General features: G+C 63.9%; 1 protein-coding gene across 1 annotated transcript in view; it reads left to right on the forward strand.

The window, feature by feature from the left end:
- Positions 1–279: 279 nt before the first annotated feature.
- Positions 280–20,051, forward strand: part of SYNGAP1 (synaptic Ras GTPase activating protein 1) — a 44,972-nt gene continuing 25,200 nt past the window's right edge. Inside the window, 6 exon segments of the mRNA XM_063122717.1 lie at positions 280–393; positions 2,103–2,208; positions 11,895–11,992; positions 13,382–13,506; positions 14,757–14,910; positions 15,015–15,113. Of these exon segments, the coding sequence (XP_062978787.1) occupies positions 310–393; positions 2,103–2,208; positions 11,895–11,992; positions 13,382–13,506; positions 14,757–14,910; positions 15,015–15,113 (666 nt within the window). The 5' untranslated portion in view covers positions 280–309.

The following is a 20,051-nucleotide window of genomic DNA, read 5'->3' on the forward strand; positions in this document are numbered from 1 at the left end:
CCTCCGGGGATCATGTGGATAATTGTCTCGCGCAGGGTGGGTGGGTGGGTGTCGCACCGGATTGAGGGGCCTGCAGGGCTGTTTTTCTGGGCTGCCTGTATGTGTGCACATACGTACAGGGGGTGGGGACTGCTGTGGGGTTGTGTGTGCACAGGGGAGAGAGATGGGGCTGAGGGCGGGGAGGTGGAAGACGGCCTCTGTGTGTGTGTGTGTGGGGGGGGGTTCTGCCTGCCTGGGTGGGGGCCCTACTTGACTCTGCCCTTCCCTCCCGCAGATGTGCGAGGAGCCCCCCTGCACCGCGCCCAGTACATGCACTCCCCCTATGACCGACCCTGGAATCCCCGGTTCTGCATCATCTCTGGGAACCAGTTACTGATGCTGGATGAGGAAGAGGTGAGGAGCCAAAGGGGGGCGGGGGGGGGGTCCAGGGGGTGGGGAATGGGGGAACGGAGCTGTTCAGGGCAGGGCTCCCGGGCCGGCCGGAGTTGCTCTGTGGCCCAGAAACGCCATTGGAGTGGTGGGGGTGGGCCAGCCCCCCCCCCCCGGTGCAAGGCGATGGCCCAGGCGAGCGTCGCTGTCCCCGTTGGCTGCCCATGAGAACCTGCCCTCCCGTGGCTCCGAGGGGTGGGTCGCGCTTGGCCACTGCAGCCCGGCCTTGTCCCCACCATCAGTGAGCACAGCGGGGCCCAACCCAACCCCCTGCAAGGGGCTTCCAAGGACGACAGGAGGGCTGGGATTGGAGGCGGGGCTTCACCTCGTGACAGACCCTCCCCCTCCCCAAAACTAACTCGCTCCCCCCGAAACGAGGGATCAGCCACTGGCGGCCATGCCTGGGCTCCCAGGCCTTTCCTTTCAACACCCAGCATTGGCCCTGAGACCCACACCCCCTCCCCTCCCCACCCCGGCCAACCACACTCCCCTGGGGCTCAGCCCCTCCCTCGACTGGGAGCCTCCAGTAAAGTGCGCTGAGAGTGGGAGGCCCCCCATTCCTTTATTATGCCCCTCAGGCTCAAGGAAAGGGGCAGCGGAAGACCCCATGGGAAGTCACACAGTGGGGGGGGGGAAGGAGAGAGGGAGTTTTCGGCCTAACCTCTATCTCCCCCCCCCTGGTTCCCAATAAAAGTCACGGAACAGCCTGCGAAAGGTTGTAACCGGGACAGCCGGAGGGAGCCACTCTGAGCGCCAGGCCCCTTGCAGAGGGGAAGTTTTCCTGGGGTTCAGTGGGGCTTGGAGGTCGCGGTAGCTCAAGGGCGGTAGGGCAGTCCCAGGTTGCTGAAGGGTGACGTGAGGGGGTCTGTCCCCCTCCCTGGGCCCAATCCAAGGAGCCCCAGAGAGGTCTGTTGGCTTCCTGGCAGACCGAATCCTGCTCAGCATGGGTCCTGCATCCACCCCCACCTGCACGCGTGGGATCTCTGCCCTCCGGCCTGGGTCCTCCCCTGGGAGGCTGTTCACCAGCAGGGCAGCCTGGCCCCTCTTTTGAACTGCCCACCGCCTGCTCTTGTGGGATGGATGTCTCTCTGCTGGGGAGGGGTAGGGGAGCAGCACCTGGCTCCTAGTGGGGACCCATCTGCCAGGGGACCCCACAGGGCCTCCCAACAGAAGGCCAAGGTGTCCCTTGCAGACGTATCAGTGGCCGGCCTCGGGGATCAGGTTCAACTTCCAGGTGCCAAAGGAGTCTTCGTTGGCCTTTGCTGCCACAGAACGACATGGCTGAGACCCCTCTCAAAATCCCCACCCATCCTGAACCTGCCCATTTCAGAAGCCGGGGAGCGACCTCTGACCTCTAGCTAGGAAAGGGGTCTCCCTTTGCCTTCTACGTGCCCAAAGACGCTTTCTCTCAAGGAGGCCTCTTTGCCAGGCTTTGCAGTTGCACTAGGAAGCTAGCTCAGCCTTGCCTGTCCCGGGGCACTCCAGATGTATGGGACTGCAACCCCCATCATCCCCCTCTCTCACATGCACTCATGCTGGGGGTGGGGTGGCTCCGAAAGTGACCTGGATATGAGGGTGACGGGCATGGTGGAGGGGGGGCAGCTTGGGGCAGGCGCCTTTTCCTCCGTGCTAATGCCCCCCCCCCACTGTGCTTTGTCTCTACCACTGCCAAGATTCACCCCCTGCTACTCCGAGAGCGCCAGAGGGATCCCGGCCGAAACAAACTTCTTCGCCGAACGGTCAGCGTCCCCGTGGAGGGGCGCCCCCACCCTGAGCACGGTAGGGCCCACCAAAGCGTCTGCTGAGGGGCAGGGGCCAGGGTTGGGGGGCCAGGGGCCTGTCTTGAATCATGCGGGGGGAGGGGGGAGGCAGCTGGCGGTGGGCCATGAGGAGCCCTGGGCCTGGGGGCCAAACAGCCCCCACCCCCCCACCCCAGAGAGCAGCAGGGGACGAGGCGGAGGGAGCAAGTCCCACCTTCTCCGGAGCAGGGATTTGTGGGAGTCTGCAATGCGAAACACGCTCAAGAGTATTCTCTTTAAAAAAGAAGACCAGGCCTGGCAAAACCGTTTCGTAGCCGTTCTAACGACCCGGAAGCCGTTGCAAAGCCCTGGGATTTCGCCGGAGGGGAGGGAGAGGGATGCGACCGGTGGGCTTCACCACGGAAGTTCACACCTGGGGCCGCCGGCGGGGCCGAAACGTCCCTCGCTGCACCGTGGATGATGCCCGTGGATGATGCCCGCCTGCTGGGTAGAAACCTGAGCGGGTGCAGGGTGGCGATCTGGGCCCCCGTTGCGGCCGTCCTGCATGGGGGTTGCGTCCTGCTTGGCACGCCCGCATCCGCCAGCTCCATCTGCCTGGGCCACGAAGCCCGTGGCCCTTTTGCAGGCTTCCTTCTGCCCCTTGGAGCTGCCCGGAGGCGCCACCCCAGCCCCAGCCCCAGCCCCAGCCCCGTGGCGCCGATCATGAAGCAGCAGCGGCCCTCGCTAAGCGCCCCCCTCTGGCTCCTAAGGTGCTGCCCCCCTTCCTGGAAAAGACAAATGCCCGGGGCTGCTAGGACCCGTGAGCTCCGCATTGCCCTCGGCCAACCCCAGGACTTTCCTCACCCCCTTCCTGGGGATGCCGCCGGTGGGGGTTGAACTGGAGACCGTGGGGGCCGCAGCTCTTCTCCTCATGGAGCTGCCCTCAGGATCCCTGTACCCCAGGAATGCCTTTGGGGCATTGAAAACGGTGGTTGGGATCCCTGGAAAATACGCTCTGCTGCACAGGGGCGGGGGGGGGGGGAGAGACACATCCTCCATGGGGCCAGGGCAGCTCCATGCATGCACCGGGGTAAAGAGACACGCGTGTCAGGGCAGAAACATGCCCAACTTCACATACCCATGGATGGGCCTTGAAGTTGGGGGTGCCTGGCCCGGATCCCCCAGGGCTGCAGACGGTTTCTGGGCTGGTGTGGGATCTGCCCTGGGCGGCAGCATTTTCTGGAGCAGGGGGGCAGCGCGTCCTGACACCTTGACCACGTGGCCTTGCCCCTCCCCTCCCCCCACGAGCCCTGGGCATGTGGGTGGCTGGGTGACCAGCTCCGGGCCGTGGCGTTTGGGCCTGGCCCGTGGCCATGAGGACCAGCAGCTTGCGTCTTCCGTTTTGGGCTCGTGGGCGTCAAGCTGAAGGGTACTGGGCATTCTCAGCACAAGGGCACCCCCCTCCAGCCCCTCAGGCAGGAGACCCCTGCCCGCTTCCATGGGGGCTCCAGTGACGCTGGTGCAGCGCCTCTGCCATTCACAGGACAACCCCCCCCCCCACCATGTATCCCAGCCCTATCCCATAATACAAGCCAGTTCCATTGAAAGGTAAGGGCTCACGGGCGCTTGACAACTGTTGCTATAGGAACCTCTCTCTCTCTCTCTGGCAGCTCTCCCAGCCTGCACTACTCAGTTCTGGGCCTTCCGTGGGTGGTGTGTTGCGTGCGTGTGTGCGTGCGTGTTCCTTTGTGGGGGGGGGACCACCAGGACTCCTGGCTCCCCAACCCTCCCTGGAGAGGGGCTGCTGCTGCTGCCCTCCTGGAATGCTGCTGCTTGGGGGGGGATGTGTGTGTCAGCGCCCCCCTTCACAGCAGAGGGGGCCCCTTGGCTCTGACCCCAAGTCCCTTGCAGGGAACCCAGGACTCCTGGCCTTGTTCCGCTCTGCCTCTCTCTCTCTCTCTCTCTCTCTCTCTCTCTCTCTGTGGTGCCCGGGTGGGGGCTGCCCTGGGCCAGGGGAGCCCCCTTTGACGGAATGCCTGTGAGGGCCAGCTAGCCCCCCTGCCCTGCTCGCTCGCCCCTTCCCCCTCTTCCCTTTTTTTTTCTGCTTGGGGTTTAAAAAAAGATCTTTGTCTCCCTGAGAAGTTGGCTTAAAAGGTTTCCATGGAAACCCCAAGAAGAGATGAAGGCAGAGGCAAAGAGACGGGCGGAGGAATCCAGGGACTTTGAGCACCCCCACCCCTCCCTGGCCCCCTCCCCACTCCTCTGTCGTGGGCCTGTAGCGCCCCCTGCTGGGTTCCTAAGGAACTGGGCCCCCCACAGTCCTCCACCCTCCTGCTCCCCCTTCCTCAAGATGCCCTGGCTGAGGTGATCCTGCTTGGAGTGTGTGTGCGGTAGAGTAGGTTCCCCCCCCACACACACAATATCTTCCTGCCACTGGAAAGGCAATGAGTGCCTGGTGCTGCTGGGGATGGAGCCAGGCATGGGTGGGGGGCGAGGAATGGGTGTGGGGGGGTCCCAGGATTAGGGGGAATACTTCTCCCCATAGGTCAACATGCCTGTCTCCTGGCCCCCTCAGCCATGAAATTGGTGGGATGCAGTTGTTGCAGGGCCTCCTCCGTGGTGGCTCTGAGGCTGCGGAGGGGGGGGGGCTGCAGCGCGGATGGCAGGGGCATGCTGGGAGTTGTAGTCCTGGTCGACCGACGTGCGCTGCTCTTTATGGGTTCTCGCAAGAGGCTTCAGCCCTGTCGACCGTCTCGGTGGCGGCGAGAGAAACGGACGTGCCCCGGGGTGGTGGAGGAGTGGGCGCTGCCCAGGGGGCGGCCACGTCTGGGCCCCGCGTTTCAAGGAAGAGGCAGACGAGGCGGGCATGTAGGGTGTGGGCATGGCCGGTTTCTGGCCCTCCTGGTGGAAGAGAGCAGGCTGAATCTGCCCGACGGAGCTCCGGCTTTCCCGGGGGCCCTCCTCGGCCCCGCACGAGCGCTCTCCCCTTCCCCGGGCCGGGTTGCCCATGGACCGGGCTGCCCGCAGCGCACGTGGCTGGCCGCTCCACCTCTCCCCAGCCCCCCCCCCACCCCCGACGCGGGCGGCGCGCAGCCTGTTCAGAGGGGGCAGGGGGGCGCCGGATCGGGGCCAAGGCACGTGCCTGCCCGCGGGAGCGCGCGCGCGCGCGGGGCGCCGCCGGGGGGGGGGGGCGCTGGGCTCCGCCTGGCGTCCGCTGCCTGGCTCGCCCAGGCTCCTGCTCCTGCGGGCGGGCGGCTGATGACAGGCGAGCCCGTCTCCTAGCAACGGCTCGGCATGCTGCGGGGGGGGGCTGTGCGAGCGAGCGGGCGAGGCGGGCACCGGGCGAGGAGCGGGCGAGCGGCGGAGCCAGCAGCGCCGGGGACAGCTCCGGCGGCGGCGGCGGCGGCGGCGGCGGCGGGTTCGCTGCTGCTGCTGCTGCTGCCCGGGCAGGCGGAGGCCAGCGGGGGCCGCCGCCCGGCTGGCGGGCTGCATGGAGCCCTAGGATCGGGCCCGCGCCCCCGCCGGCCCCCCGCCATGGAGCCGTAGCCGCGGCCAGCGGGGGCAGCCTCCCCCCGCGCAGGTGAGGGGGCGCCGGGGGGGGTGCGGGGGCGGGCTGGGGCGCCGCGGGGCCGGCGGGGCCGGGGCATCCCGTGCCCTCCTCCTCCGTGTGCCTGTGCGCGCGCCCGTCGAGGGCATGTCAGGTTGCGGCCCCGGTTCGGTGCGCCTGGTTGGGGGGGGCACGCGGAGGCCGCTCTCCCCCCCCCCCCCGCCGTAAGGCCGCCCTCGCTCGCTCGCGCTCGCGCTGCCTGCCCGTCGTGCGTAAGAGCAGCTTGTGCGCCGCCGTGGCCGCGTGCCGCTCCTTGGCCGCGGAGGGAGGCTCGCACGGTGCGCGCCCGCGCGCATGCACAGTTTCCCATCCCGGGGAGGGTTCTGTCCGCGCATCCCGGGGGCGCGCGTCTTGGCGTGGCGGCGGCTTCTCAGTGTTGGGGGCAGCCAGGGTCAGGAGTCAGGAATGGGGGGGGGGGGGAGAAGAGAGACCCCCCACCTCCTTCACACGGGCCTCGCCCAGGAGGGGATGTCCCGGGAGGGAGGGGGGTCCTAGGCAGGCTGCAAGGGCCCCTTGCGCTGCTGCCCCCCTCGTGGCCGGGGGTCCCTGAGGCTGCGGAGGTGGAGCTGGCTTTTGCAGGCGTGGGGAGCCAGTGAGCCGAGCGGGCTTCCGCTGCCCAGGGGCGGGGGTGCAGAAGGAAGTGGCCGGGACAAGAGTGCCTCTGAGCAGGCGTGCCGCTGGACAGGGCCCTGCTGAGGCGCACCTGCAGAAGCCCCCCCAAACCTTTGCCTCATCGCCAGCCAGCGGGACCCCCCTCCCTCCCCCTCGCTTTTGGGAGGCTCCACTCCCTTTGGCAGCCCGGATGGTTACATGGGTGGATGGGGGGTGGGGTGGGGGTGCTGGGGCAGGCTGTGGAGCAGGGCTGGCTGCCCCCACCGGGAGCCTAGCTTGCCCCCCTTCCTGGTGGTTGAAACATCCTGATTGGTCCACAGTTCTGCGGTGTAGCCAGGGCAAGGCCTCTGCCCTGTGCCAGGCACGGCCCCAGTTCAGGGAGAGGCCAGGGAGGAGCAGGGCCCACCCCCACCCCAGGAGAGGTTCCCTGCAAGCTCAGGGAGCTGCTTCACACCTTGAGTCAGGCCCATCCTCGCCCCCCTCGCGCCCTCCCCCCCCCCCCCCCCCCCCCCCGGCGGTCCATCCAGCCCAACTCTCCTTTCAGGGTTTCGGGAAGGGCTTTTCCTCAGCCCTCCCTGGAGAGATGTTGCCAGGGGTCGAGGCGGGACCTCCTCCGTACAAAGGAGAGGTCCGTCACTGGGCAGCCCCCTCTCCCTCCCGCAGCCCTGCCCCAGCTAGAGAAGCTGAGCCAAGCTCCTCTACCCCACCCCCACCCCTGCTTCCCAGCTCTGAATGTTGCTGGGCCCCCTCCTTGCCTTCACCACGAGAGGGGAGGGGAGGTCGTCCCGGGGCCTGTGCTGCTGCCCCCCCCCCCCCCGGCCACTGCTTCTTCAGGGCCTCTGAAGTCTTCCTGCCTGGCAGTGGGCAACGGCGGCCTCTTCCCAAGGACCCAGGGCTCAGCCACGGATCCCGTCCTCATGGCCACCGCCCATGCTGGGAGCATTCTGCCCTCCCTCCTTTCTCAAGGCCCCATCCCCTGGTGAGGCCACGGGTGGAGGACTGATGCCGGGGCGCAGGGAGGGCCAGCGGGTGCTGCTCTGTGCCCCCTGGCGTGGAGGCGCGGGCTGCTGGCTGCTGTGGCAGAGCTGCGTGGCTGTGTTGCTGGGGGTGGCAAAGGAGACAGATGGTGGCACATCGGCATTGGGGGGGGGCTCAATCTTGGCTGTGCCTGAGTGCTGGGGAGGGGCGCCCCCTGGCAGAGCTTGCCAGCTGCATTCGGCTCAAGGTTCGGGGGGGGAGGGAGGGGAACGGGTGCTCTTGGCGCGTGCAGAAGGGCCCTTCTCCCTCTCCCAGGGACACGCGGGGGTCTTTCCTGCCAAGCTTCAGCGGGCCCAGAGGAACACGTGGCGCTCATGGGACTTCTGCTCCCTGGCACACACCTGTGCGCCCGGGCTGCCGGCTGCCTGCAGGGATCCTGGGGTTGTTTGGGGTGAGGGTGGGGAGCCCTTTGGCCCAGAGGGCCCGTGCAGAAGTAAGCCTGGGGGTGCGCTGCATGCGGGGGGGGGGGGCAGAAAGAGGTCTTCGCCCCTGCCCCTGGAGGCGTTTCTTTTCGGGGTCTCGGCTTGCTTCAGGGCTGCTGCCTGATCCACCCAAGTCTGGGCGTGCCGTTGTCTTGTGCCATGGAGCGGAGCCGTGCTCACCGGGGCAGTGGGGGAAGGCTGGTCCAGATGGCGAGGGGCTGGGAGGGAGGGAGGGAGGGAGGCTGCCAGGGGTGGGTCGGGTGGCATTTGTGGGTGGCCGTTGAAAGGACGGGAGAGCAGGAAAGAAGGAGAAGCCGTTGCCAGCGGCGGCCTCCTGCCTCTGTGGTGGCGCTTCTGAGTCCGGACCTGGATTTAAGGACGACAGGGGATCCCTGACCTGGCCCAGGCCCAGGGGGGCTCCCTAGTCTGGCGTTCTGCTCCCACGGAGGCCAGCCAGGTGCCCCAGTGGGAAGGCCACAGGCAGGACACGAGTGCAATGGGACCCTGAACATGCCCGGCCTCTGCTACTGGAGGTGGCACAGAGCCCTCAGGACCAGTAGCCCTGCATAGCCTTCTCCGCCAGGAGAGGACCCGGCCCCCCTTTAAAGGCCCAGTATCGGTCAAAAGGCAGGATATTATTATTATTGTTGTTATTAATTATTATTATTATTATTATTAATAATAATGCCATCCCAACAGGTGGCTGTAACTACGCCTTGCGGTAGCGAATGCCAGAGTTTATGCCCCGTGCCTGTGTGAAGACGCAGGTGGTCCATTTGGGATGCTGAGGAGGGGGAAGGTCTCCTGCCCCACTTCCTCCATGCTGGGCATCCTCACCCCCCCATGTCCCCCCCCCACTCACTAAGCTCTGCCTGAGGTCGCAACCTTCCCCCTTGGGGGGCTGCTCCAGCCCCTCAGTCATTATAAGGCATTACAGGCGTTGTAAGAAAAGGAACTGAGAATAAACCTGCCACTGTCAGAACTGCCCTTATACACATCCATGGTGTGACCACACTTAGAACACTGTGTACAGTTCTGCTCACCACACCTAAAAAAGGATATTATAGAGCGGGGAAAAGTGCAGAAAGGAGCAACTAAAACGATGAAGGGGCTGCAGCGTCTCCCCTATGAGGGACGGTGACAACAGCTGGGATTGTTTAGCTTGGAAAAAAGGAGGCTCAGGGGAGACATGACAGAGGTGGACAAAATGATGCCTGGTGTGGAGAATGTGGACAGGGGGACATTTTTCTCCCTCTCTCAAAATACTAGAACCCAACGGGGTCATATCCCATGAAGCTGATGGGTGGGAGATCCAGGACAAATAAAAGGAAGGACTTGTTCACACAGCGCATAGTTAAACTATGGAACTCATTACCACAAGATGTAGTGATGGCCACCCATTTGGATGGCTTTAAAAGGGGGGGGGTAGATAAATTCCTGGAGGCGAAAGCTATCCATGGCTCCTAGCCCTGGTGGTTGTGTGCTACCCCCAGTATTCGAGGCAGGAAGCCTGTGTGCACCCCAGTTGCTGGGGAACATGGGCAGGAGGCTGCTGTTGCACCATGTCCTGCCTTGTTGGTCTCTGACCGATGGCTGGTTGGCCCCTGTGGGAACAGAGTGCTGGACTAGATGGCCCCACTTTGGTCTGATCCAGCATCAGGGCTCCTCTTACGTTCTTATGTTCATGCTGGCTGCCTGTGCCTCCCATTCCCCGGCCCCACATCCAAGGGGCCCCTGCCCCACGTCCGCTGCGTTTTCGTATGTGGCAGCAGCTCCTCTTCTGGGGAGGGCTCTGCCTTGTCAAGGCGTGCTTCGTTGCTCTCTCTCTCTCTCTCTCTCTCTCTCTCTCTCTCTCTTAATTGGGCTTCTGCGGAGCCTCCCCCCTCCCGCCTTTCCGGGTCACGAACACCCTGAGCACCAGCCTGCCCATCAAATGCCCATCACCCTGTCAGCCTGGCTTCCCAGCAGATGTGGTGGGTGGGGGTGGAAGCCGTGAGGCAGCGCATGCTGAGCGGGGACCGCCTCCCCCCTCCCCCCCCAGAAATGCTCTTTCTCAGCAATGTGCAAAGCAGGGGGAGCGTTGCCCTCGGCCCTCCGGCTAGGCTGCTGCGTGTGTGTGTGTGGGGGGGGGATTCTGTGCCCTCCCATCAGCCTTTTGTGTTGACCTGCGACCGCCAGGTCCGCCAAAGGCCGCGGCGTGAGTGGCGGCTGGGCCCCAGAACTTCTTTGGGAGACCGGGGCTCAAGCGTGACAGGCGAGAAAGAAGAGCGAAAGGGCAAAGGTCTCCCTCCCCCACCCCACCCCAGGGTCTCCCCACACAAAGCTTCTTGAAAGGCTTGGGCTTGGGCCTGCTCTGAGCCCCCTGCTCTCGCGGCCCCCGATCCCTGCGCCAGCGCCATGGGTGGGAGGGTGGGATGGAGGAGCCCTGGCTGAGGGGGGACTCTGCCCCCAACTTTCTCTCCGGGGCTCTGAGTCTTCCACCCCCCACCCCCAGCTCTGCAAATGGAGTCAGGCTTTGGGGCTCTTCCCCTGCGACCTCCGATGGATTTCCCAGAGGTGTTTTTGAGGGGGGGGGGAATTGCCCTCTCATCTTACTGGATATTCAGGTGGGAGGAGGGGGGAGAGGTTGGCCTCCCTGCCCACCCCCCCAAGGCTGGCTTACAGGCAGGAGGAGCTATAAGGGAAATGAGGCCGGGCTCTCTGCCCCCTCTGCCCCCCCCCCAATGCTCAGCGGAGCCCCTGCTGAGGCATGAAGAGGCCTGGCTGGGGTTGGTCTGGTTAGCCACCGCTACTTCCCAGATTGTGAAGGCTTTGACTCCTGCGCAGCAGACAGACAGACATCCAATAGGTGCAGCGCTCTCCTGGCTTCTCTGCCAGAAAAATGGGCGCCTGGCCTGGGATGGAGGGCCAGAGGGAGGCAGCCTCTGCTCCCAGCACCTCCTCCTCCTCTGTGCGTGTGCATGTGTGTGTCTCGAGGGACCGGGCTCCCCAGGGCAGGCCGGGGCTCACAGCCTCTGGAGAGGGGGGGGGCGGGAGCCAGGCCGGCCTCCCCTGCTGCTATTTCCGTCTCTGACGCCAATGCATGGTGCTATTTGAGGCTTGCGCGCCCCTCCCTCCCCTGTCCCTTCCGAGGAGCCTGGGAGACACGCTCTCCCCCCCCCCCGCACTTTCTCATTCACAAGCCCAGCGCAGTGCCTCCGTGCTCAGCCTGTGAGCGTGCGCCTGGCGCTCCCTTCGATGCTCAGCCTGGAGGATGCTGCAGCTGCCGGGGTCTGTGTGTGTTTGTGTGTGTGTGTGTGGCTGGCCGGCTCCTGCTTGGGGGCTCTACCTTTTCATCCTGGGGGAGGGGGCCCAGTTGACCCCTCTGGCCAGGAGCAGAGCCTTTGGTGGGAGAGACTCCTGCCTCCCCGGAGGACCCCCCCTTGCCGTTCTCTGGCTTGCTGGAGCCTCCTCATTTCCCAGGGACTGGACTCCCCCCCCCCGCCTGTTTCTTCCCCACACCCTCTAGGCCGCATTCTGCCGCTGGGGCTGGAGGCACTGGGGCTCCCTCCCTCCTTCTATCCTTTTTGGCCATTTTCCTAGAGTTGGGGTTCGTAGCACTGCAAGGGTCAGGGGGCGCCCCCCCCTCGTGGGTCAGGGGGAGTGGGCAGCCCCAGCTCTCCAGCGTCCTCGGGGTGTGTGTGTATGTGTGTATCTCCCGGATGAAGGGGCGGGGGCTCCTCGGAGAGCCGCCCTGTCTTTTTCCCCCGTGGTGGGGAAATGTGGGGCAGCTGTGAACATTGCCTCGGCCCCCTTGAACGTCTCTAGCAGGGCCCCCACCCGGCCAGCCGTGGCCCTGGAAATCACAGTGGGTGGGTGTTTCCGAGCTGCCCCACAGCAGGCCCATCTTCCCCCTACTTCGTGGTCCCTTCCGCGTGGCCCGCTCCCTGTCCACCTGCCACGGCCCATGATCGACTGCGCGGCGGCCACAGCAGTGCCTAGCAGCACCCGGCCGACGCCCTGCCTGCCAGGTGGGCCCCCTGGCATCTGCTGCCTCTCCTTTTCTAGATCACCACGCCAGCCGCTCCCGGCGGAAGAGCGTTCCCGGAGGGAAACAGTACAGCATCAACATGGACGCCCCACCGGCCCCGCCCTTCCGGCCCTCGGTGAGCAAAAGCACGGCCCGCCTGCTCCTCTCCCCCCACAGACTCTTCCTCCCATGCAGGCACTCTTGTGGGGCTGGGAGGCACTGGGAGCCACATGCATCCGGGTTGCCCTCTGTGACACCCCCTCCTTCTGCCCGGAAGACGCCCTTTGAAGGGGGGGTGGCGTGGAATTTGGGGGTGGGGGTAGGAAAGGGAAGCAGGACGTCCTGCTGGGGTGGCGGGTGGAGAAGGCCCCTTCTCCCCCACCTCACCGCGTCCCTCTGGCGGATCCTGAGCGGCTGCCCCAGAAGGACACCGAAACTGAGCCGGCTGCGCCCCTAGTCCGCCCAATGGGTAGGACGGGGCGCCAAGCTCCGGAGGTCCAGGCCCATTTTTGGCCCCCAGACCCACTGGGGGGAAAAGAAGCCCAAGTTGCTGTTCGCCACCGTCACTGGGTGGCCCCGACTGCTTTGGGCGCGGCGCGGCGCTGCGATGGAGCCCCCAAAGGGGCGCTTTTAGTTTGCGAACAAGCTGCTCCGGCTGTTGCTGCCGCCTTGTCCGATCCTCCCCCTGAGACCAGCCATGGCTCCGTGTGCTTCGCGGCAGGGGCGGCCTCTGCGTCCGTCTTACGCCTGGGGTGGAGGGGAGGCAGGAGCAGAATCGTCCCCTGGGGAGAGGGCAGAAGTGCTCCAGGCAGCGGAAGCGCTCTGAAGGGGCAGTGCCCCACTGTTTTGGCCCCAAGGAGGTGGGGGGGGGCACGTGTCTGTGCATCCACGCTTTCTCTCTCTCTCTCTCTCTCACACACACACACACTCAAGCTGGCCCAGGTCACCTGAAGGGTAGGGCAAAAAATTAGATTTATCTCACCTAACTGGACAACTGGACACAAATGTGGAGTGGATCCCTGCCTTGAGCAGGGGGTTGGACTCGATGGCCTTGTGGGCCCCTTCCAACTCTGCTATTCTGTGATTCTATGGGACGGGGTAAATTGCAGAGTTCTCGGTGGCCCCTCCTGGGGAAGACGCGGGGGTCGCAGCACCTGGGCCCCTGGTGCGTTTTGCCTGCATCATCAGCAGCTGGCTTGCGGCTGCTGGCAGGAGCAGGGGCAGGGAGGGGGGAGCGGAGCACCGGATGCTCCCCCTGCAGCCCTGGGAATATCGGCCACCCCGGAGAAGGCGTGAGAAGAGGCTGCAGCGAGGGGTGGGAGCAGGCTGAGCGTTTCCCCGGGAGGGAGTTTGTCCTGCCCTCGGACTATGGGGCAGCTGCCAGTGGGGCTGAGTGAGTCTGGGGGAGGGGGCAAGGGCAGCTCTTGGGATCTGGCCCAAGGAGCCTTCCTCCTTCCTCCTCCTCCTCCTCCACCTCCCTTTCACCCCCTGCCTCCCTCCCTCTGCGCTCCCTCCTTCCCCCCAGCAACAGGGATTCCTCAGCCGCCGCTTGAAGAGCTCCATCAAGCGCACCAAGAGCCAGCCCAAGTTGGACCGCACCAGCAGCTTCCGTCAGATGCTGCCCCGGTTCCGGAGCGCCGACCACGACAGGTGAGAGATGCAGAGGGGGAGGGGGCTGCCTGCAGGGAGGGGCGGCTGGAGAAGGCAGGGGCTGCTGCGGGGCAGAGACGAGGGTGCCCCCCCTGCGCTGGCCTGGCCCTCCTCCTGCCCTACTGCCTGCTTGCCCCCAGCCGTGACCCAGGGCTCCCTGGGCCCCTCCCTCCCTCCCTCCCTCCCCTCTTTCCCCTCCGGAGTAAAGGTGCTGGGGCTTCCCCGGCCCCTTGCCCCACCTGCTTGCCGTTAGGCCGCCGGCCACTCCCGCTGCCCCCCCCTGTGCCTGGCTTCTTCCCCCCCCCGCCTCATCCCTGGGTACCCTGGGTATTTTTAGCCTCTGCCTCCCTCTTTCCTTCTCCCCCCACCCAGGCTGACGGCAGCCCCGACACGCACGGGCGCTCTCTCTTTCTCCTCCACTTACGCCGCTGGGCTAAAAATATCCTCCTGGGGGCGGCAGCGTTGAGCAGAAATGCCACCGGGGAGGGGAGGGGACTGGGGAGCAGCTTCCCGCTCTCGCCCCCCCCCCCCCGACCGACGTGGCGCGGTGGCAACCCCGGCCCGGCAGGGTCCTCCAGGGGACGCTGGGCAGCCGGAGGGGCGGGCCGGCCCTGGCGTCAGACGACGCAGCCCGGGGCCGGGGCAGGAGCGAACAGCTCCAGGCCTGCCGCCCGTGCCAGCGGAGGATGCTGCAGGATGCATCCCTTCCGCACCGCTCTCCGCTGCCCGGATGCTTGCGCGGAGGACAGGAGGAGCTCTGGACAGGGCCGGTGGCTGTCCCACCCACCTGTCCACCCACCCGCCCACCCACCGTGCCCCTCTGGCCGGGTTGGGCCGGTCTCAGACTGACGCTCTCTCCGTCTCTCTCTCTCTCTCTCTCTCCTCCGTCTCGATCCCCTTCTCCAGGCCGGGACCCCCCTGGCGGCCGCAAAAGAAATGCCCCTCTGGGGGGCAGACGCCAGGTACCCCCGCCTGCATTGTGGGCTTTGCCGAAGGCACCGGCACCCCCCCGCCGCCGCCGCCCCGCACAACCCGACCCCCGACCCCCTCCCCCCTCGCCCCTAGGAGCAGCCGCCTCCTGCCCGCCCCAGTTCTCTGGCACCCCCGCCCTGTCCCCCGCCTGCTCGCCCCCTTTGTGTCGTGACGTGGCTAGCACCAGACGTGCCCCCCTCCGCCCCACACACCCCCCCGCCCGGTCCGGCTCCCTGGCCCCCTTCCCCCGCCTCACCTCTCCCTTCTGCCCCCCGCAGGGCCCGGCTCATGCAGAGCTTCAAGGAGTCCCACTCACACGAGTCCCTGCTCAGCCCCAGCAGCGCCGCCGAGGCCCTGGAGCTCAACCTGGACGAGGACTCCCTCATCAAGCCGGTCCACAGCAGCATCTTGGGCCAGGAGTTCTGCTTCGAGGTGCGCGGGCTCCGGGGTGGGCGGGCGCAGGCGGGGGGGGGGGCAGGACCGGCCCTTCCGGGGGCGCAGCTGCGGAGTGCCGCTCACCCTCCTGCCGCCCGCAGGTCACCACGGCGTCCGGCACCAAGTGCTTCGCCTGCCGTTCAGCTGCCGAGAGGGACAAATGGATCGAGAACTTGCAACGAGCGGTCAAGCCCAACAAGGTAGGGCCCCCTCCCGCCTTCCCCCGCCTCCTCCCAGAGGGCTTCTGCCTGGGATCGCCACTAGCCCACCAGTCGCGAGCTGGAGCCCTCTGTCCACCCCACAGAACACGTCCGTCCCTGGTGGGTCTGGCGCAAGGGACGGGCCGCATCGGGGTGTGTGTGTGTGTGCTCTTTGCGTGTGGGGAAAGGGCCCAGGGTGCAGGGAGGCGCGTCCCGCATCCCCCCCCTCCGCCAGGAGGGGGACTGTGAGGGGTATCGTACGGGGACAACAGCCCTCCGCCCTTGCGCCTGGGCCTGATGCAGCAGCCCGGCATCTCCTCCTCCTCCACTGGCCACCCTGGACACGCCAGCCCCTGTTTTTAGCCAGTGTGGGCTACCGGGGCTGCTTCTGTTTCCCTACAGCTCCTCTGGGAAAGAAGCATCTAAGATTCTATGAAGGGGTCTTTGATGGGGGGTTGTAGGTTCCCCCCTTTCCCCGCCTCCAATCCCCACGGCCACTTCAGCTACACCAGAGCAGAAGCGCCAGCAGCTGCTGGGTCTCCTCCTCCAGAAGAGGTTTTGCAGCCGGCCACGGAGCCCCCCCACCCCCCGCCTTGCGGGCCGTTTCCTTGTCTCTCCGTCTCTCTCTCTCTCTCTCTCTTTCTCTCTGGCTTTCGCTCCTTACTCCCTTGCAACTGGGAACGGCTGGGGGGGCTTCCAAAAAGGGGGGTGTTGCAAGTCCTGTCCACCCCCCCAAGCCACACCCACCAGGCCTCCCCCTTTCACTCCCACCCAAAGCTCTCCCCATCTATAGCCACCCGAAATGTGGGGGGGGGAATCCCATGACCGGGGGTGGAACATATCGCCCCGCGCTCCAGGACGCTGCTTTCCCCGTGCCACCAGGAGGGAGCCAGGCCCCAAAACCAGTCCTAACAGACTCGAGGCCCAACAGATACCCTAACTTTTGTAAACCGCCCAGGGAGCTTCGGCTATGGGGTGGTGTATAAATGCAATAAATAAGTAAGCCCTTAAACATTTCCCCTTCTGCTGATTTCACCCCCGATCAACTTCTCTTCAGTTTGTTTGCATCCCAGTGGGCCTTCCGCCCCCCCTCCCACTCATGAAAACATGAAAAATTGGCCCTCCGCCTGCCTTGCCACGGGAATCCTCTTCCAAGCCCCTCCTCCGAGCCTCCCAGCCTCCGAATGCCCCTGCAGGGGCAGCCGAAGAGGGGGGCTCTCCGTGGTGCCCCCCAAATTGTGGGCCACTCCCCGCCCTGCCCCGCGGCCCTGCACACCTGGGTGCTTTGTTGTCATCATTTCGATGCCTGGGAAAGTCTGTCCTGCTGTCTTGAGGTTTTAACGGCACTTGACCTGCCTTTTTAGGATCTCTGCTCCACCTGTTTTTGTGACGTGTTTTTACCGGCTCCTGCTTTGTTTTATTTTAGCTCGTTTGTTTATTTATTTGTATGTATTTGTTTATTTTATTTTATTTTAAAAAAAGTTTAGCCTGCTGTTTTGACACAGGGTCCCCAAAGTGGCCGGCCGCCAGGTATTAAAAACATCGTATTAGAATAAGAATAAGCGTAAGAACATGAAGCAAAGGCCTAGAAGCAAACGTCTGCTTCAGCGTAACTCGCAGGAGCGGAGCAAAGGAGCTCGGTCAGCCTGAACAGTCACCAAGGATACTGGCCGGCAACTCCCATGGTCCCTCGCTATTGCCTGCTCTGGCCAGGGGTGATGGGAGTTGTAGGCCCCAAACATCTGGAAGGCCACGAATTGTCCAATCCTGCCTTCGCAGAACATTGAAAAGCCAGCGAGGTGCGGCTGTGATGAGGCTCCCTGGCTAAGGGGTCTTCTGCCTGGTTCCACGCCCCCAATCCCACCCCGTTTCGGCTGCTCGGCTGAGGTGTAACGGCCGGCCGGAGGCAAAACTCCTCTGATGGATGGAGGTGCCGCCGGCCAGCCTCCCCGCCGGCCTCTGCTGTTGGAGCACGACTGTGCAGGTGGCGGCGCCCACGTCCCGCTCCCACTGGTGGCACAAAAGTGGGGAACCCCTTTGGGGGCCCCAGCCCAGCCCACCACCATCTTGTGCTGCCCTAAGGGGCACCTGGAGCGCGTTCTCAGCGGAGGATGAGGCCCAAGTCCTCTCAAGAGATGAAGTGGGTCAGTTTTAAGGGCAGGGAAAGGGAGCCGTGTCCGTCTGAATGTTTTCCCCGGAGATGGCTGTCGGACGTGCTCTTTTCCTGGCGCCAGGTGTGGGGCAGAGTTCTTCCCCCTTTGTCAGGCTGGAGCGAGAGGGGGCTGTGGCTCAGGGGTGAAGAGCCCCCCGCCGTGCACGCAGAAGGGCCTGGGCCCAATCCGCAGCAACAGCTCCAGGGAGGCCGAGGCCCAGAGGAGTGGGGCAGGTGGAGCCAGGATCGCTCTCAGGCCGCTTCCGGGCAGGGCGGGGTGGGGGTAGGGGGCCGTCGAGCTCCTTTCAGCCCAACGGCCAGGTTCTGTTTCGGAGGAGCTCTCGGGACCAAAGGCAAAGTGTGTGTGTGGGGCTAAGTACCCCCCAATCCCAGCCCCCTGGTAGCTCAGAGCCTTCCCGGCCACCCCTCCCCCCGCCCACTGTAGGAGGGTCGGTTGCAGGTGAGGCACCAAGCGGCCCAAATGCCATTTTCGGAGGCAAAACGTCCTTCGTTTTGAGTTTTCTGAATTCGCTCCTTTTTGCCCCCCCCCCCGTATGCAAACGGTGTCGCCGCTGCCGCCGCGCCCCCTTCATGGCCACGTATTCACAACATGGGCGGCTGCCGGGGCCTGTGTTGCGCGCCCATCGGCCGGGCGCCGGCACGGGTCTTGCAGCACGAGTTGCCCCGCCCGGCCGCCAACAGGAGGATGGATCCCATCCTCACAGCCTTTATAGCCAGTTTCGAGGAAAAGGCTCAGTGGGTTGACGTGGTGCTTGGCCGTGGGGAAGGGGGGTTTCGGCGTGAAGGGGTGGGTCGTTGCCGATCCTGCTGCGGCGAAGGCGTCTTCGTTGGCGTTCGGAGACTGTCGCGGGCAGGGCCTGCAGAGCTTCTTAGCCCGCGTCTGTGACAGGCAGAAATTCAGTGGTGCAACCTTGCCTGTGGATCTTCTGCCTGCGCCTCAGCCTCAGGTCCCCTGGGAGGGTGCCGGCAGCAGCCCTGGCTCCGTGGAGGAGCTCCGCTGTTCTCTTGGACTGCATGGGATGGGGCCTCTTTGCTGGAGCTGTAGGGCTGCCTTCCACGACTCATGTGCTGGATGGCCGCTCCCATCACCTTCAGCCAAAGGCTGTTCCGGCTGGGGGTGATGGGAGCTGCAGTCCGACGCCTCCGCAGGAGGAGGCTGCCCTCGGCTGCCCCGCTTGAGTGGCGGAGGGCTGCGGGCCTCCCTGCGAGATGCGGTTCGCTGAAGTGCTGCCCGTTCTGGAGCTCCGCGTCTCCTGCTGGTGTTTTCTGTGCACGTGAAGAAATCAGTGGGGCTGCAGGAGAAGTGAGCAAAGCAGCAGCCAGCGCAGACCTTGGTTCCAGTAAGAATGGGAGGGCTCCATCCCCGCTGCTAAATTTACAGGCCCTGGAAGATACGTGAGTAAACAAAAGCTCTCCTTGATGTGCAAGTTTATAAGCCTCTCTGAGATTTATGCCGATGGGATTTTGCGATAAGAATTCTTTCAGGATTCCGGCCATTTTTAGAGTAGAGCTAAATTTCCTGACATACCAATCACCAGTTCGTATTAAAATACAGGCATCACAATATTTCTTTGTTGGAATAAATGTGTATACTTAAAATGTATGTTTTATGTGAAGTCTCCTCCTTCGAAATGGTGTGTGTGTGTGTGATTTCGTACTAATTATATTGCTTCCTTTCTTTTTCCAATTAATTCCTCGTTTTCAGCGATCAGAGAATTTTAGGCATAAGCCTTGTCAAAGCGTAACGAAATTCAGTAAACCAAAAACCTTTTGGGTTAACCTGTAGCGTTGAGGGTTTTCCGTGTTCGCTCGAGCTCCAGGTGGGCCTGTGTGGCTGCGCACCCACCGGGAAGCCACAGCCGTCCCCGTGGAATGAAGGAGCAGGACGGGACCCGTCCAGCCCCCTCCGAAGGCGTGCTTCTTCCCTTTGAACCCACGGAGCGAGAGAACGGGCCACATTTCACCTTCACACAGGCTTGGAGCAGCATTGGGGCCATCGTGTCCTATGCGGGCTGGTGTGCAAACCACGAACACAAATGACCTTTGAACCTGGGCAAAGTGGAAACGCCCCCCCCGGGCCAAACGTCGCAGGGGAGGTTTCCAGGCCGGAGCACCGCGTACTTGTCTGCTGGGCTTCGGAGGCCCAGGAGTGGCGTTTATCTCGAAGACGAGGCAGCGGCGGTGGAGGCCCGGCCCTCGGGAACAGGACACCCATCCCGGCGCCCTGCGGCTCCCTTCCGCACATGTTGTCCAGGGATTTATGGCTCTCCGAGCTCCTGTGGCCCCTCCCTCAAATTTAGTTTCCTCTCCTTCCCCCATGCCCCAAGAGTGATATTGCAAGGGAGGTTTCGGTGATAATTGAGGAAGAGGGATACTCACGTGTGTCGTACATTGCTGTACCTCACGACGCAAAAGGCTTCTGACTCAGTGGCCGATGGCATGAACTCAGCCAGCCACATCCAAGCATCACAGGGTCGTAGAGTTGGAAGGGGCCTCTAAGGCCATTGAGTCCAACCCCCCCTGCTTTATTTATTTATTTATTTATTAATTATTATTATTATTATTATTATTATTAATAATAATAATAATAATAATAATAATAATAATAATAATAATAAAAATCTGTTTATTACCCAGGGTACAACACAAATGCAAAACACCCTAAAATACATATAATTAATTAAAACGTATAAAACTAATACATTATTAAAAAGCAGCACATTATTAAAAGGCATCTTAAAATTCAACTGGGCAGACCTGCCGGA

Source organism: Elgaria multicarinata, chromosome 3, assembly GCF_023053635.1.
Source record: "Elgaria multicarinata webbii isolate HBS135686 ecotype San Diego chromosome 3, rElgMul1.1.pri, whole genome shotgun sequence".
NCBI classification, from domain to species: Eukaryota; Metazoa; Chordata; class Lepidosauria; order Squamata; family Anguidae; genus Elgaria; species Elgaria multicarinata.